Source organism: Zalophus californianus, chromosome 17 (assembly GCF_009762305.2).
Source record: "Zalophus californianus isolate mZalCal1 chromosome 17, mZalCal1.pri.v2, whole genome shotgun sequence".
NCBI lineage: Eukaryota > Metazoa > Chordata > Mammalia > Carnivora > Otariidae > Zalophus > Zalophus californianus.
Window position 1 is genome coordinate 52,103,326 of NC_045611.1, and position 15,875 is coordinate 52,119,200.

General features: G+C 59.7%; 1 protein-coding gene across 10 annotated transcripts in view; it reads right to left on the bottom strand.

Annotated features, from left to right (window-relative positions):
• Positions 1–15,875, bottom strand: part of LIG1 (DNA ligase 1) — a 36,136-nt gene that overhangs the window by 5,468 nt on the left and 14,793 nt on the right. For 9 of the 10 annotated variants that reach the window (XM_027619194.2, XM_027619191.2, XM_027619199.2 and 6 more), the window contains 17 exons: positions 15,034–15,138; positions 13,783–13,902; positions 13,531–13,606; positions 12,823–12,903; positions 12,554–12,610; positions 10,910–11,082; positions 10,289–10,455; positions 9,827–9,903; positions 8,910–9,001; positions 8,599–8,698; positions 7,663–7,748; positions 6,804–6,919; positions 5,882–5,977; positions 3,762–3,872; positions 3,126–3,197; positions 1,055–1,199; positions 846–928 (listed from right to left, as the gene is read on the bottom strand). In XM_027619194.2, the coding sequence (XP_027474995.2) occupies positions 846–928; positions 1,055–1,199; positions 3,126–3,197; positions 3,762–3,872; positions 5,882–5,977; positions 6,804–6,919; positions 7,663–7,748; positions 8,599–8,698; positions 8,910–9,001; positions 9,827–9,903; positions 10,289–10,455; positions 10,910–11,082; positions 12,554–12,610; positions 12,823–12,903; positions 13,531–13,606; positions 13,783–13,902; positions 15,034–15,138 (1,757 nt within the window). The remainder of the gene's footprint in view (positions 1–845; positions 929–1,054; positions 1,200–3,125; positions 3,198–3,761; positions 3,873–5,881; positions 5,978–6,803; positions 6,920–7,662; positions 7,749–8,598; positions 8,699–8,909; positions 9,002–9,826; positions 9,904–10,288; positions 10,456–10,909; positions 11,083–12,553; positions 12,611–12,822; positions 12,904–13,530; positions 13,607–13,782; positions 13,903–15,033; positions 15,139–15,875) is intronic. The other variant, XM_027619192.2, reaches the window with a different exon arrangement.

A 15,875-nucleotide genomic window follows, 5' to 3' on the forward strand; every position in this document is an offset into this window, starting at 1 on the left:
GGGGGGAGAAAGACCACAGGCCGCTCACACACACCCGGGGAACCCAGTCAACTCCGCCCCAGCTCATCTCCCGCGGCAGTCGTCCTGCTCCTCTCCAGGCTGGCCTCCTGCTCATGGGCTCCCGCTCTGCCCAGCACCGCCCACCCCCAACCGTCCATCCACCATTCACAGCCAGACAGATGTCTTGTGCAAAAAGACAACAGGACCATGGGACTTCCTGCCCAAAACCTCCACTGGCTTCTCAAAACCCAGAATATTTTACAACGACCCCCGAGGCACTGTGTGATCTGATACCCGCCCTCCACCCCAACCTCACCTCGCACCTCAATCGCCTTGCTCCCTGCACACGCAGAGCTCGTTCCTGCCTCAGGGCCTTTGCACTTGCTGCCCCCACCCTTCTCCTAGGTGCTCTGTCCCAGAGCTCCACGTGGCTGACCGTTTCCTATCTGTGTCTCGACCCAAGGTTCCGCTCTGGAGAGGCCTCTCCCCACGACCAGAGCACTGCAAGATCCTCACTGGGCCCTGACCTTGACTTGTTTTCTCCACAATGCTCATCACCCCCGACGTCATCTCATTTATGTCGTGGCTGACTCCCTTCTCGCCGGCCCCACTCGACACAGAGGGCAAGCTCAGAGAACAGAAACCTCATCTAGCCGGGGCAGCTCTCAACTGATTTCCCGGTGAATCCATCCGTGAGGGCGTGCAGAGGGGTGGTCTCAGGCTGGCTGGACTGCGAGGCAGCACGGGCCGAGAAAAGGCTCCTGCACTCACACAGGCTGAGGTGGGGACTAGAAACCCAGATGGAGAGACAGCCGGATGCGGGAAGGGCAGCCGGGGCGACTCACCTTCAGCCAGTTGTGGGATCTCTTGGCGATCTCGTAGGTGGCATCGACGTCCAGGGTTTTCACCATCAGCCCCTCGCAGGAGTCTGAACGACACACGGACGGGTGGCCTTCGTGAAGCCCTGGCCTGGGACAGCCGGACGGAGCCGCCGGCTTCCAGTGAAATCTTGTGGGCTGGGGTGCACGCGGCGGCCAGCCCCAGACCCCCTCACCTTTCACAGACTGCTCCAGGAACTCGGCGATCTGCTCTGTGTCCTTGGTGTCCAGGGAGGTGGCGAAGACAAACTCGCCCTCTGTCGGCACGAAGTTCTCCCGGAGAAGCTGCCGGCGTCGGGAAAGCGGCTCACGCACCAGGGACTGGGGGAGCGGGGGAAGGGAGCGGGAAGAGAGAGAGGAAGGGGCATCACTGCGGAGGAGACGAAGCCCGAGCCTGGGAGAGACAGGACGCCCGTGCGTCTGCAGCCACCACGCCCCTCCCGGCGGAAGGCCCCGCCAGGAGAAACCACGCCCGCACGAGGATTTCGAGAACGAAAACGACCGATTTCAAGGGCAGGTCAAGGGCAGCAAGGACGCTGGAGGCTGGAGCGGGCTCCTGTTATCGTGGCTACGGTTCCTTGTTCAACACAGGTTGAACTGAGCCAAAAAGAAGCCGACAACTACAGGGGTGTGACATAAACGCGTTTCCATTTCAATCCAGGGCTTGGCAACCCTGTCCCACAAAGAACCAGACGGTAAACATTCTGGGCTCCGTGGGCTACTTGGCCTCTGTCGCAACCGCTCACCCTTGGGCTACCGGGCAGAAGTAAGTGGACGGGTGCGTGGTTACGTTCCCACAAAACCTCCTTTACGGACAAGAAAGGCCCGGAGGCCTTCATCTACCGAGCCCTGAGTGAGACCAAATCCACTCATGGGAAAACACTGCTTGCTTTATACTGTAAAACAGGCTCGCAACCTTCTGGAAGTTAATCTACTCCCTGTGATCTTCTTAACCACACCCTTTCATGTTCTGTACACGCTCCTGATGGCCAGGCAAGCCCTGCTGGACATCACGCAGGCCGATTCAAAGCTGAATTTGGCAGGGAGCCTTGTTCTTACAAACTATCAGGCAGGCTAGGGGAAGAAGTCCCCTAGCTCTCTCTCGCTCATCCATCCCCAAGGGAGGTGTGGCTCTCCTCCACCAGGCTGAGGTGGGATGCTTCCTCAGATGGGGAGCTCACTCCTTCTGTTCCGTTCCATCTCTGCAAGGGGATGGAACTTGTCTCAACAGCCCCAAACTCATTCATTCTGAGTCTAGATTCACTCTGAGACTCTCCTAAGGGGAGACTCTAGAATAAAGGTGGTGATTGATCCTAGTAGTGATAAGGAAGTGGCGACTCAGAGAGGCTGAGTCACTTATCTGCAGCCACACAGCCAGGAGGGGAGAGCTGCGATGTGAAAGCAGGTGGTCTGGCTCCAGATTCTTAACCCATGCCCTGGGGAGCAGCAGTTCTCAAACTCTCCAGTCTCGGGACCCCCTCACAGTCTTGAAACCTGCCGAGGACTCACTCCAGACAGCTTCTGTGTATGTGGGTTACATCTCTGGATATTTACCACAGTAATGACGATGTTATTAGCTACTAAATCACATGTTAATATTTGCTAGAGTAGAAGTGAGAAATCTAGACATGTATTAATTCGTTTAAAAATAACACCTCCAAGGGGCGCCTGGGTGGCTCAGACGGTTGGGCGTCTGCCTTCGGCTCGGGTCATGATGTCGGGGTCCTAGGAGGGAGCCCCACATCGGGCTCCCTGCTGAGCGGGGAGCCTGCTTCTCCCTCTCCCTCTGCCTGCCGCCCCCCCCCGCTTGTACTCTCTCTCTGTCAAAAAAAAAAAAAAAAATCTAAAAATAACAACTCTAATATGTTAACCCAACAACGTATTTTCATGAAATGTGCCTATGTTAGGAAAAAATCAGTGAGAAGTGGGGGCATCAGTTTACATTTTTGCAAACTTTTCCACGTCTGGCTTTTCACGGAGCTGGGCCCTCCCGTATGCGGCCGTCCGCATTCAGACGGCTGCTGTGTGTTGCCCCGGCTGCCATACCGGAGAATCTGCCTGCACGGCTGCGGAGCTGGGAAAGGCAGGCAGGGCCTCACAGACTCCCCCGAGAGGGTCCTGGAGACGTCCCCAGGGGTCCTCGGGCCACACTTTGAGAACCGCTGCCCGAGCGTGGCCACTCAGACCGCCGGCTCCCGAGCTCGCACACCGCCCCCATCTGCCCCCAGACATGCAGCCGGAACTCACCTCTCCATTGAGGTAGATGAGGTCGAAGGCATACAGACACACCTGCACCTGGATCTCTGCCGCATCCACCTCCTGGGTTGGGCAGAAGGGAGAGCAGGGGTGGGGGATGGTGATATGAGGCGTGGTTGGTGTGCCTCCCATCATGCCCCAGGCAGACACCTGTCACCTACCCCTCTCCCCTTCTCTCCAGCCAATAGGCCACACACCCATGAGGGTGACAATGCTCCTAGCTCCGGGCTCTGCGTGGTGATGGCTCTCAGCTAATCCCAACAACCTCACTCCCCTTTGTCAAGTATTTGCTCTCCTAGCCTCCCTTGTAGCTAATGGTGCCGACAGGACACAGCTGTGGCCGTGAGGGTAAAGAAGTTTGCTGGGGCACAGGTGGTGGGGTGGGGGGGTGGTCCTGGAACAGATCTTCCATGACAAGACAGACACACAGGGAAAGGGCTCTTTCCCCCTTTGTACTTGGTATGCTGGGATGAAAACGCAATGGCTGGAGCTGTGGCAGCCACCCCGTAAAAGGCAGCAAGAACTGTATCCCAGCGGACACTCTATCCTTCTGGGGATGGGGCAGGGCTGGGAGGAAGAGGAGAAAGTGTGGGACTGTGGCAGGCAGCGGAGGAGGGCGGAGGCTACCTTGCGTTTGCGGGTGGTGAGCACTTGGAATGGCTGGATCTGCTTCTTTTCCTGGTCCCAAGCCACGGCTTCCGCGTCCAGGATGAAGGATGTGACTGACGGGAGTTTAATCTGAAAGGTGAAGAGGGAGACCCAGGGCTGCTGAGAGGCAGAGGATGAAGACAAAACACGGGCCCAGACAAACAAATGTTCTTTTCCTTCCACAGCTCTCAAAATCCACCAACGAACTGATGCCGACGTAAAGATGCACATATGGATATAGACCCTCTTCTCATTTCCCACAAGGGGGAGAAAAACAAACTTTTCTGAGACTTACTACTTGGTCCCGTAAGCTGGAAACCCAGTGGCCTCTGTCAGTTCCCCGTGAACTTGTCCGCTTCCCCTCTGAAATCCCTAAGCCGCCCACAACTTCTACTGTGCCCAGTCCAGCCGAGGCCACATCATCCTACTGGTCTCCCTGCTCCTGCACGGACCCCGTGTCTGACCGGCTCTCCTCACAGCAGTCACAGTGCTCTGAGCAAACCCCAAATCCGATCTCAGTGCATCTCTGCTAAAAACCATCCCCAGCTCCCCAAAGTTGTGGGGGCTTTTCCCCCGGTCAGCCCCTGGTCCTTCCTCACCTCACCAGGCCCTTTCAGACTCTGCACCCCAGCATGCTAGCCTCTCTTGTTTTGTGGATTGGCTAGGCCCCTTCAACCACAGGGCCCTTGCACATGCTAATCACGCTAGAATGCCTGTCCTTATTCTTCACCTCCCCAGGGAGGACTTCTTTTCCCTCAAAGGAACATGGCTGCACAACACCAGATGGCATCCTTCATGCTACATCCTGGGGCCGTGCACGGTGGCGGCCTGCCTTGCTGACATCGGGCCTAGGTCAAGTCTGACTCTTACAGAGGCTCACAGAATGGTGGTCCTTCAGAGCCCAGGTCTCCATGTACAACTACAGAGCCAGCAGCGGGACGCTCCGACGAAGATCTGCCTGCCCTGCTAGGCCCGAGCTGGGTGTAGCCTGTCTAAGCTGCGTCCCCAGCCTCCTGCACGGGGCTCAGCCCAGAGCAGATGCCCAGGAAACACCTGCCCAACGAATGAGCAAAAGCAGCCAGATACAAAAGACCCCGAACTGAAGGATACCGCTTGCGGAAAGCTGGTTGCTTCTGGGAGCTGGATGGGGGTGCAGCTTGGCATGCGACCCAAGTAACAATTTAGAGTGATACGTACACGGAAACGTCTTATGTTTACATGGGTGGGCGTAAACGCACCCAAGCTCGTCAAACCACGCACGCTACGATCAGAACCCTGCATAGACGTTACACCCACCACACTCGCTCATCCATCCGCTAGTAAAAAGGACTGGAAACACCAGCGCTTGGCTAACAAGAGCTCCACTACCGCCTGTGATCTGCCGTTAGGTCTGTCCTTGCGGCTCCGGGAAAGCGCCAACTTCCTAGTCAACTAGGGGCAGGCAAGGAGAGCTATCTGACCAACGACTCCCAAAACAGGCCCAAGATGTCTGGGAGCAGAGAAGCCCCGGCCTATTCCGGCTGCGGGGCTGATCTGCAGGCCGGCTCCCTCCACCCACGTCCCAACCGCCTCTCCCTGTCAGAGCAAGATTCTGGCTTTCCCGGCTGGTGCTGCACCACGGGGCCCAGTGCCGGGCGGTGACCCCAAGCCAGAGGCGGCCGGCGGTGGGGCTGGGGGAGGGATCCAGAAAGCATTAACTCTCCTCAGGGGAGTGGAGAGCGGGAGGCCGGAACCGCTTGCCCATCTTTCTGTCTGAAGCGTGGCACCTATCTGGGGGACGATCGGGGGACAAGCGTTGGCATGAAAAGCCGACCAGCCAAGGACAGCAGAGGATAGAGACAGAAATGAACGGCTTCTGGGGGACTTCGGTGCACAGCTGAGCCAGGCTAGGGCCACCCACCCCGATTTCCTTGATGAAAAAAAAAAAAAAAACCATCTGCTTAAGCCTCTGGGAGGTGGGTGTTGCATTACTTGAGGCCGAAGGCACTCCGATCTCCTGCGGACAGTCCCCCTGCGCCCAGCTGGCCTGGACAGGCTGCAGTTCTCTGCACCCATATCTACAGCCCCCGAAAGAGGGGAAGTAGGCGGCAGACGCCCACCTTGGGGATGCGGCTGATGATGTCCGGGTACTTTCCGGTATTGTCTTCCTGATTCCTGCTGAAGATCTTCACCTCCCCGCCTTCCAGGACGTGGATCTGCGGCAGTAGGGGAGGGGAGAGGGACTCAGGGCCCAGCCCACCCCAGCTGGCCCCAGCCCCACCTTCACCAGCGGACGGTTCCAGAAGCTCTGGAGGAGGAACCAGTGCGGAGACCTGAGTAAACCCTCTCCTCCATCCACACAGCGCCTCCCAGCCGTTCCTGGAAGCCCCGGCCATCTCCTTCCTCACCCTCCCTATCCAGCCCCCTCCAACCACCCCGGAGGCTCAAGTGCCTTGCTGTGTCTAAGCGGATTTGCCTGGGCGTTTAGTCGTTAATTTTCATACCGTCTGGTCACAGTCCGTCAGCAGGACCACGAGTATGCCGCCTTACACGCACGTGTAACGGCCTCAAAGCACCGACGCGCGCGTCACCCACTGCACTCCCTCCTCCGTCCCCGCGATGAGCAGGGCAGCCCCAGCTCCCCCCCCAGGGCGGAAGAGCCACGAGAAGCATCCTTGCAGACCCAACTGAGGACGTCCCTGGCACAGGGGCGCCAGACACGTGCTTGCACAGCCGTGCTGCGGATTAAGGAGGCGCCTCCCACGGCGGCTGTTACAGCAGGGCACGGGCGGAGCCCACATTTTCCTCAACTCCCACTGCCGTGGGCCAGGGACTTGGCGGATTTTATCAAATAAAATTGACTTTCAGGTACGCCACGGCCGCTGCGTGACGGTGGAAACTGAAGCCCGAGATGCATACGGTCACACGGGCGGTCTGCGGCGGGAGGCACTCTGAGTTCGGGTCTGACCCCCACCCCCCCACCCCCGGGCCCCGCTCTCAGGCACCTTCCCTTCTGCCGAAGGGATGCGTCTGCCCCCACACCTGTGCCCTCTGCCCGTCGTATTTGTACTCGCAGGTGAAAGCGGCCTCCTCAAAGCGTTTCAGGACCTCGCTGACACCGCGGGTGGGGTGCGCCAGCATCGGTTTCAGGGGAACCCCTGGGAGGGGAGGAGCGAGAGAGGTAGAGTAAACGGGGGGAGGCGCCAGCGACACGTCAGATCGGGGGGCGTGGCAGAGACAGCCAGCTGTGCCCCAGGACCCATTCTCCCTTCTGGGTAAGAGACAACCACGTCCTCCCGGCTCAGGCGGGCAGCTGGCCTCCCAGCTCAGGACATCCCCAGCCTCCCTTGCAGCGAGGAAAGGCCACGTGATTAGGATGCGTGGGTGGCGGTGTGCACGAGGCGTGGGTCACATCCTCACCCCTCTTCTCTCTCTCCCTCTTCTGTGATCTAGAAACCTGAGCCACCTCTGATCATGCACGTTAGGGTGAAAACCTCGGGGTGATAAAGTGACGGGAGGGCGGAACCTCAGTTCCCAGAGGGGTCCCAGGAGCCCAGCCGCGTACCCTCCCTGATCACCTGCCTTCCTCTGGACTCTTAGGTGTGAGAGGAAGATTCTGTCTGGCCCAAACCACTGCTTTTGGGGTATCTCTGTCACAGCATGCACCCACACCCCACCTAATCCAGAAGGGGACTCCAAACAGAAAAGGGATGGATTTCCACACGGGGAACATGATTCGATTTTGGAGGCAAGAGGAGGAATCTGCAGGTTCTTAGAGGGATGGAGGAAGCTCAGGCCAGGAGGAGAGAGTGGAGCCTGCAGGAAGGCCATCCCCCGCTCCGTGGCCCTGGAGCCGGCTGTGCCCAGGGTGGGGCTGCAGTCACTCCCAAGGCGCTGGTACCTGGGCTCAGCCTGCAGTGCTCCGGGAGGCGCTCCAGGCCGTGCTCCAGCAGCACAGGGATGATCCGGTCCAGGTCGGGCACCTCGCTGGGGTGGGGGCAAGAACACACTCGCAGGTGTCTTTCCAGAACTCTGACAGCCTGGAAAGCCTGTGCTCTGGCTACAAAATGCACCTCTGCCAGTCTGTCACCTTGTCCAGGGGTCTGCTCCCACCCATCCCCGACTCTGGCTGTCTCTGTCACGCTCCCCGCCCCGGCACCACTGCATGTCGCTCTAGGCCTGCCGTCACCCCTACCTGTCACCAGGAGACCAGTGACCCTCTACCTGAGCTACACATTAGAACCACTCAAGGATGGATTAAGAAATTTCCCAGGAGTTTGACGGAGCTGGCCAGGGAGCACCCCGTGGTCAGAGTGGAGACCACTGTCCTGGCCCTGGGAGGGCAGGGGTGCTCTGCAGGGTCAGTCTCTGCCCTGTGACCCAGCGAGCAGCCCCGAGGGCGTTTGCAGAAATGCTCCTGGGCCCTCCTGCCGCTGATACCCTCTCTGGGCACTTGCCGTCTCGCTGTGGCCCTCCCTGTCGCCCCATGGATGTCCTAACCCCTCACTCTGCCTCAGTCACCAGCCCTGCTCTGGTTCTCTTCGGGCCTCTGTGCACGCGCGGTCCTGCCGGGAACTCCCAGATGTCACGCCGCTCGCACCTGCGGCCAGCAGCTCCTCCCTGCTCCCTGTCTCCGCGTCCCTGGTCCTAGCCGCTGTCCCCCGCCTCATGCCCGGCACCAATCTTGTCTGGGTCACCACCCCTGCTCTGCCAGCAGCCCCCCGATGGTCACTAGTGCTTGCAGGCCGCCGGCCCCGCCCACGTCGCACGCCGCCCTCGGTGCCGAGCCCACCGCCCCTCCAGCCCCCCCACTCTGCCCGAGGGCCCCGGATCTCACCAGAACGTCTGCTTCAGGATCATGCCTTGCTCCTCTAGCCACGTCTTTCGGGCCTCCGCTGTCCTGCCCTTCCCAGCATCCACGACGGCCGGGGGCCACTCTAAGACCAGACGCACCGGCGGAGGCTTTGGGGCGGGCCCGACCCCTCGGCTACCCGGGGGCACAGCGGGTGGCATGTGGGCAACAAGGAAGGGGGACGAGCCTGCCAGGGAAGGAACCTGGAGGGGAGCGGGGGCGCGAGGACCTCGGGGAAAGGAGAGCGGCCCGGTTGACTGCAGAGCTGGGCGCAGAGACCGGCAGCAGGGCCTCACCTTGGCCTGGGGGCGTGAGGCTCACGGCCTGGGCGAGGGCGGCCAGCACCGACTGCTCTGCCAGCCCGAGGCGCAGCCGTCCGCTCAGGGCTCTGGGAAGACAGCGGGCAGGGGGAGCGGGCTGGTCGCCACCCACCCTCCCCGTCTTGCCCTCTACCCCTCCCTGCCCCCTGCTTCCCCTGCCTCGAGCCTCTGGAACCCTCTCCTCAACACCGGAACCACCGTCAGGGCCGGAAGGGACCCGAGGCATCACACGGCCCCACTGAACAGACAGGGAAACGGAGGCCAGTCTCCAACAGCCGCGGCCGCTGGCCTTCCCCAGGGCAGAGCTGGGGGCCTCACAGCGTCTTCACCTCTCTTCTCAGCGGCCCTCTGGGGAAGCGGTGAGGCTCGGGGAGGGCGAGCCGGGGCACAGAGGGCCTGGAAACGGGACACGGCCTCCCCGGAGGTGCCACGGAACGTGCTGCTCAACAGCCTGCCCCCCGCACAGGCCTGGCTCTGAGCCAGAGGCCTCCGTCTCCCCTTCCACAGAGCCGCCTGAGGGTAAGGGGCCTGCCTGGCGGCACCGGGGGACAGACCGACAGGATACCACACCCAGCACCGGGCACCCAAGAAACGCTCCGTGATGGGGGTTGCCGGTGATGTCATTTCCACGCTCACGGCAACTGCCCGGCCCCCCCGCCCGTACTGCCCCCGCTGAGGCCAAGGCACACGTCGCTAACCAATCCCACCCGGCAGCTCTCAGCCACAAGCCCCAGGCCGTGAGCAGAGGAGCTGCCCGGGGAAAGGGACCCCGTGTTCCCAGTCCAGCCCCTCAGGGCCCGGTGCGCGGGCGGTCAGGGCACCAGCAGGACCCCCACAGCCGGTTCCCTCCCTCCCTCTCGCCGCCGCTCCCAGCCTCCCGGGCCCAGGGCTACCTGGCGATGTATCGGGCTTCTGAGTGGCGGCAGGCAACAAAGAGGCCTTTGATGATGTCCATCTTCCTGGCTGTGGACTGAAGCAGGTCAGGCAGTCAGTGCCTGGGGCGAAGGGAGGGGACCACACCTCCTCCCGGCTGGCCCCCTGGATACGTGCCCCTGCCGTCACCCCACTCCCACTTCCTGCTGTGCGGTGATGCAGTAAGAAAGTGGCTCCAGCCCGCCTCCCTCCCTCACTCTATTCAGCAGGTATTTTCTGTCCCTTGTCCTGTCATGCGGCAGCAGCAAAGCAGGTGCTAGAATCTCAAGAGGAGACCCCCTGACCCACAAGCAGGCCCGAGGTGACCCGGCCCCAGAGAGTGTGTCCAGAAGCCCCCCTTGCCACACGGGTGGCTCCAGGTCCCTGAGGGGAAGGGCAGAGGGTCCGGGAACGGGGCTGCCCCCCACCCCGACCCCACTCACAGCACTGCCGGCCAGCCGGGCGATGTCCCGGAACTTGGTGAAGACCCCGGCGGCAGTGAGAGCAGGTGGGGGCAGCATGAGTCTCTGGGTGCTGCGGCTGTTCTCGGCCACCAACCCCACGTCGCCCTTCTCAGCCGCCTCGGCCTTGACAGACTCCAGCTGCCGCCCTTGGGGTGGAGGGCACCAGTGGTGAGGGGAACACGGGGGGCTGTGTGTCTGTCTCGGGTCCTCTCTGCCCGCACCCGGCCCAGCTCCCCTCCCCACTCCTACCAGGAACACCGAGCGCCGGAGGCCCCGCTCACGGTCTCCCCGCATCTCCCCTCGGCCCTCCAGGCTGTCACCTCCCTGGGCCCCGGGCCTCAGTCCCGGCCCCCTCGCCCTGCTCCCTCTGCGTGCCCATCCTCCCAGCCCCTCCCTCCACCCCCACGGCCCTGCCCCAAGCTGCTGGGGCTCCCTCACCTGAACCAGCGCCCCACGCTCCCCCCATCGCACCCATCTGTCCCGTTGGCCCCTCTGCCCACCTTCAGAGCCCCCTCTGCTGTCTCTCCCATCGTTCCCACCTCTGCATCTTCTCCCTCGGAGCCCCCCAACCCTGGAGCTGCCACCACACCCCCTGCTTACCTGTGGCCTGGGCCACCGCCTTGAGGAGGACGCCGTCACCGACGCCAAGCTCCAGGCCCTGCTGCGGTGGCCCGAGGCGGTTGAGGCTGAGGTAGAGGACGGGGAGGAGGTCTGGAGGTGACAGGGCCACCACGGAACGCAGCAAGCTGCTCAGCGTCTCCACCATCCGGAGCCTGCGGGAGGGGCAGGGGCGTGACCTCCCGGCATTTCGGGGTCAAAGTTGGGGGACGGGTGGAAAGGACCCCGGGAAAGGAGAAGTAGAGGAGCTCGAGTCCAGGCCCAGGTGGTGGCCTGAGCCACAGGCACAGCCACAGGTGCCGGTGGGAGGGTGAGCCTGCTGCACGCTTACGGCGAAGACGGGGACGGCCACCCACAGAGGGACAGTGGCTGTTGGGCGGAGCATCTTCTAGGTGCCGGACCGGGGGGCAGAGGGTGCGTCTAAACCCGCCATGTTTCCGCTCACCGACTGCTCGAGGCCCCACCATGAGGGAGATACTGATATCACCCCCACTTTAGAGAGGAGGCAACAGAGGCCCAGAGAGATCATGCAACTTGGCCAACGTCACAGAACCAGCGAGAACCAGGCTGAGACGTGAGCGGAGGCCGTCTGCCCGAGGACCCCGGCTCCCCACCACTACACCATGCTGGCTCGAAAAGTAAAAGCCCGTTTCTGCACGGCTTGCAGGATCTGTGCAAAGGTCTGCGTCTGCTGTTGAGAAGGCCTCCCTGGAAAGAGAAGCTAAGTCTCTCTTACAGAAGCAGCCCAACGAACACACGGAGGAGGCAGGAGAGAGAGAGAGAGAGAGAAACACAAAGTACCGCGGGGCAGACGCCACAGACTTCCAGGCAGACCAAGAGCATGCCCCCAAAACCGAGGCCTGCCTGGAGCCTCAGAATGGGACCTTAATTAGAAAGAGGGTCTTAGCAGGTATAACTCAGGTCAGGGTCAAGATGAGGTCATCGCAGATGGGGTGGGCCCTCAATCCAGTAAAAGTGTCTGTATAAAATACAGAAAAAGACACACAGAGAAAAGAGCACATGGAATCGAAATCGGAGGCAGGGATTGGAGTGATGCGGCCATAGGCCACAGATGCCCAAGGCCACCATCAGCTGGGAGAGGCACGGGTCAGGTTTCCCGTGCACGCCAGGATCTTCTGGAAACAAGGCTGACGTGCAGGTAGGAAGCAGAATGGGGTGGGCCCCCTGACGACACTGGCTAAACACGCGGGAGCGAGGGCCGGGGCTGGGCAGCCCTGTGTGCCGGTGGCCCGACCAGCGCTTGCTGGGAGTGGGGTTCCCACTAGAATCCAGACCTGGACCTCCTCACACAAAGGGCAAGACAATCAGGGAGGCCGTGGTTACTTCTCACCGCCGAGGGTAGATTAAGTTCCTGCCACCGGGAGGAGGCAGCTTCCCCACCCGGGGAATCTGGGCTTATGCTCACGGTTCATTGCGACCCACAGAAAGAGACAGAAGCGTGGTGTGGGCCTTCTGGGTCGGGGGCCCACGAGGCCCTGCAGCTACTCCAGGGGCCGGGGACGCATGCAGGCGGGTGAAGTGGAAAAAGCAGAGGCGGAAGGCACCGGGCAGCCGGAGCCGCCACCCCACCTGCCCCTGCCCGTCCAGGCGGGCCTGATGAATTACCGAGCAGAAACCTCCTCAATCTTCTCAAATGTCCGGGCCACAGCCAGGTAAGGGACCCTGGGGAAAGGAGAGAGACACAGGGTGGTGTGTATAACCCACACCATCCGTCTGTCTGTCCACGTGCCTCCCCACACCTTCGGTGCTGCTGCCTGTGTCCCCAGAATGGGGACGCGAGAGGTCTGACGGCGTCCTCCACCGGAGGCCTCTGGGGAGATGTGCCCGGTGACACGGAGAGGCGGAGGGACAGTCGGGGGCGGGGGGAGCCTCACTTCTGGCCTGGCTTCCAGCACGCGTCGTCGATGGGATGGTAGTTGTTCTTGGCAGGATTGTAGCTGGGGGGGTCCAGGGGTCTGTGGAGACAACAGGGAGATAGACACCTGGCCAGTCCTCCAGCTAATATTTTCTGAGCACCTACTATGTGCCAGACGCTGCTCTAGGCATGAGGGCACAGAAGGGAATGAAAACAAAGTTGCTGAACCCAGAGCTCACATTCTAGCCAGAGAGTCAGGGGAAGAAAAAAAAAAAAACAAACAAACATAGCAACTAATAATTTTGGTATTAAAAAATATTTCCAAAACCAAAATCAAACAATGCTGTGGGAAGGCGGGATGGAAGGTGCACTTCCGAGGAAAGGCTGGGGAAGGAGACCTTTGGGCAGAATGACATGAGGAGTGAGCAGAGCGGGTATCCAGGAGAAGAGCACTCCAGGCAGAGGGAACAGCAAGTGCAAAGGCCCTGAGGTAGAGACGCACATAACATGTTTGAGGAATGGAAAATGGGGTCTCACAAAAACGACATTAAGAATCCCAAAAACACTGTCATTAGAATAATTAGCTGCAATCACCGATTGCAGCGGAAAGAATTTTTGGCAGGCATCGGTCTCACCGTTAGAGCAATCAAATCAGGAGAATCTGGACGCACTGCAGGCCTCCCCTTAGCGCCCTGTCCTCTCCACTCGACAGCCGACACGGACTCACCCCTTGGCCTCTTCCTGTCTTGCTGTGCCAGGTCCCTCTTCTCTCCCTTCTTTCTTGGTTGCCGGTTTCCGGGGGGCTGGGAATGAAGTCAGGAAACTGTGGGCCCTCCTCCTGAGAGTCCCCACCGGCCCATGAAGCCAGGAGAACAGGGGCCAGACCTTCCACCAAGGTCGGGGTGGGGAGGGACGCACGCTGGGGAAAGGCCCGCCTCCTCCCCAAGAGGCTGGGAGCTGAGGGGCAGGAGACACTCACCGAAGAAGCTGCTGACCGTCTTGGGCGCTCTGGCGGGCGGCTCGGCCGGGTCTTCCTCTCGAGCCTCCTGCTTCCCCGCCACCTCAGGCTCCAAGGTGCTGTCTGGCAGGGGCCCTGCTGCTAAAGCGAGAGACACTGGTTGGGGATGCCAATTTCCAACCCGAGACTTCACTCGTCACTGGTTCTGACTCCACATACGGAAAACATCCTCAGTTCTGCCCCTTTCCTTTCCGTGCGTTAAGTTTTTTGAGCCTCTCGGGCCTGATGCTTTCCGGTCAGTACTAACAGAATTCCCTCGGGCGTCTGTCTGGCCTGAGACCGGAGACTTTACAGACAGCGGTAAAAAGAAATCTCAGCACGACCAGAATAAAATGTTCCCACTTCCCCGGCAGTTGCAGAAAAGCGGGTAAGGTCTGCATCCTCGAAATGTCCCCACAATGCTGTTTCTCACACGGGAGTCTCACGGACACCCAGCTGTGGGGCTTGTTCTTGGGCCTGTGAGGGTAACTATAACCTCAAAAACCCCGCAGCTCAGCCGGGTGGTCTAGCTTAATAAACTACCCAACAGGAACATTTAGTACCTGTGATTTCTCAAAGATACAAATATTTTGTTGGAGGATGACTGGCTCTTTCTTCTTTCCCATGTGTGGCGGGAGGGGGATTTTAACCATAAAAAACGATGACAATAAAACCTCTGATTCCCCTAGAATTTGCATTTCAACAACACATTTGAGTCTTATTTAAAATTAACTGGCCTCAGAGAGGCGCCTGGGTGGCTCAGTCGGTTAAGCATCTGCCTTCAGCTCAGATCATGAGCCCAGGGTCCTGGGATGGAGCCCTGCATCAGGCTCCTTGCTCAGCGGGGAGTCTGCTTCTCCCTCTGCACCTCATCTCTCTCTCTCTCACTCTTTGTCTTTCTCAAATAAAAATCTTTAAAAAAATGAAATTAAATTAACTGGCCTCAGAAGACATCCAACCCAGGGCGCCTGGGTGGCTCAGTTGGTTAGGCGACTGCCTTCGGCTCAGGTCGTGGTCCTGGAGTCCCGGGATCGAGTCCCGCATTGGGCTCCCTGCTCAGCGGGGAGTCTGCTTCTCCCTCTGACCCTCTTCCCTCTCGTGCTCTCTATCTCTCATTCTCTCTCTCTCAAATAAATAAATAAAATCTTAAAAAAAATATAAAAAAAAAAAAAAAGAAGAAGACATCCAACCCAAAACCAGACAGCCAGGGCCCCCAGGGGAGTGGAAACTCACAGGAGGTCTCTGGGTGCTCAGGGGGTGTCACGGGCTGGCCCTCCCCTTCTGCTTCTTTCTTTTGGGTCACTTCAGGCTCCGCGAGGCTTTCCAGTGGGGCCTCAGCTTTGGATGACAGAAAAGTCAGATGGCAAAAAAAAAAAGAAAACTGTGTGAGTGAACTTGAGAAAAATCAAGCAGCTACCTGGTCTCCCACGCACGGCCCCAGACACCAACACTGGCTAAAAACGCATAATTTACAGTAAGGTTGGATACTGACTAAAAATTGCCAACAGGAAGTCACATCTGCCCCAGGGAAGTTGAGCCAAATGAGGACCTTTCGTTAAACACTGACAGTGGCAAAGGCTGCACACAGGTCCCAAATGACCAAATGGATCAGATCTTTGCACCAGAACTTCCCCCGTGGGCCGAACTCTCGGGCACACCGCGCATAGTTCCCGGTTCCAGGGGAAACTGGGGGCACCTGCTGGTCACAGCAGGAACTACTAGCTCGAGGTATTTCAGATTTCAGCATCCTTAGCCTGCGGGCCTCGCAATTCCTGGTGTTACCTGTCTGCAAAGCTGGGCTTCCCTTGGTTGCTGTGACCAAAACTCCGCACTGCACAAAAAACAACGCGGAACGGGGAACAAGGGATTCCAAAGGTTTGGGCAACTGTGCAGAGGGCAGGACACATCCTAGTTAGTAACTAACTGTGACTCTTTGAAGGATGAAACAAAAAACAGTACTTTTCCTTGCCACGGACGTGCGCCGTTTTCTCAAACACCCAAGTTTCTAGAATATCAACAGCTGTCTGGACATAACTACTTAATAAACGGAACTGTTGGGGTGGCGGCCCGGGGGA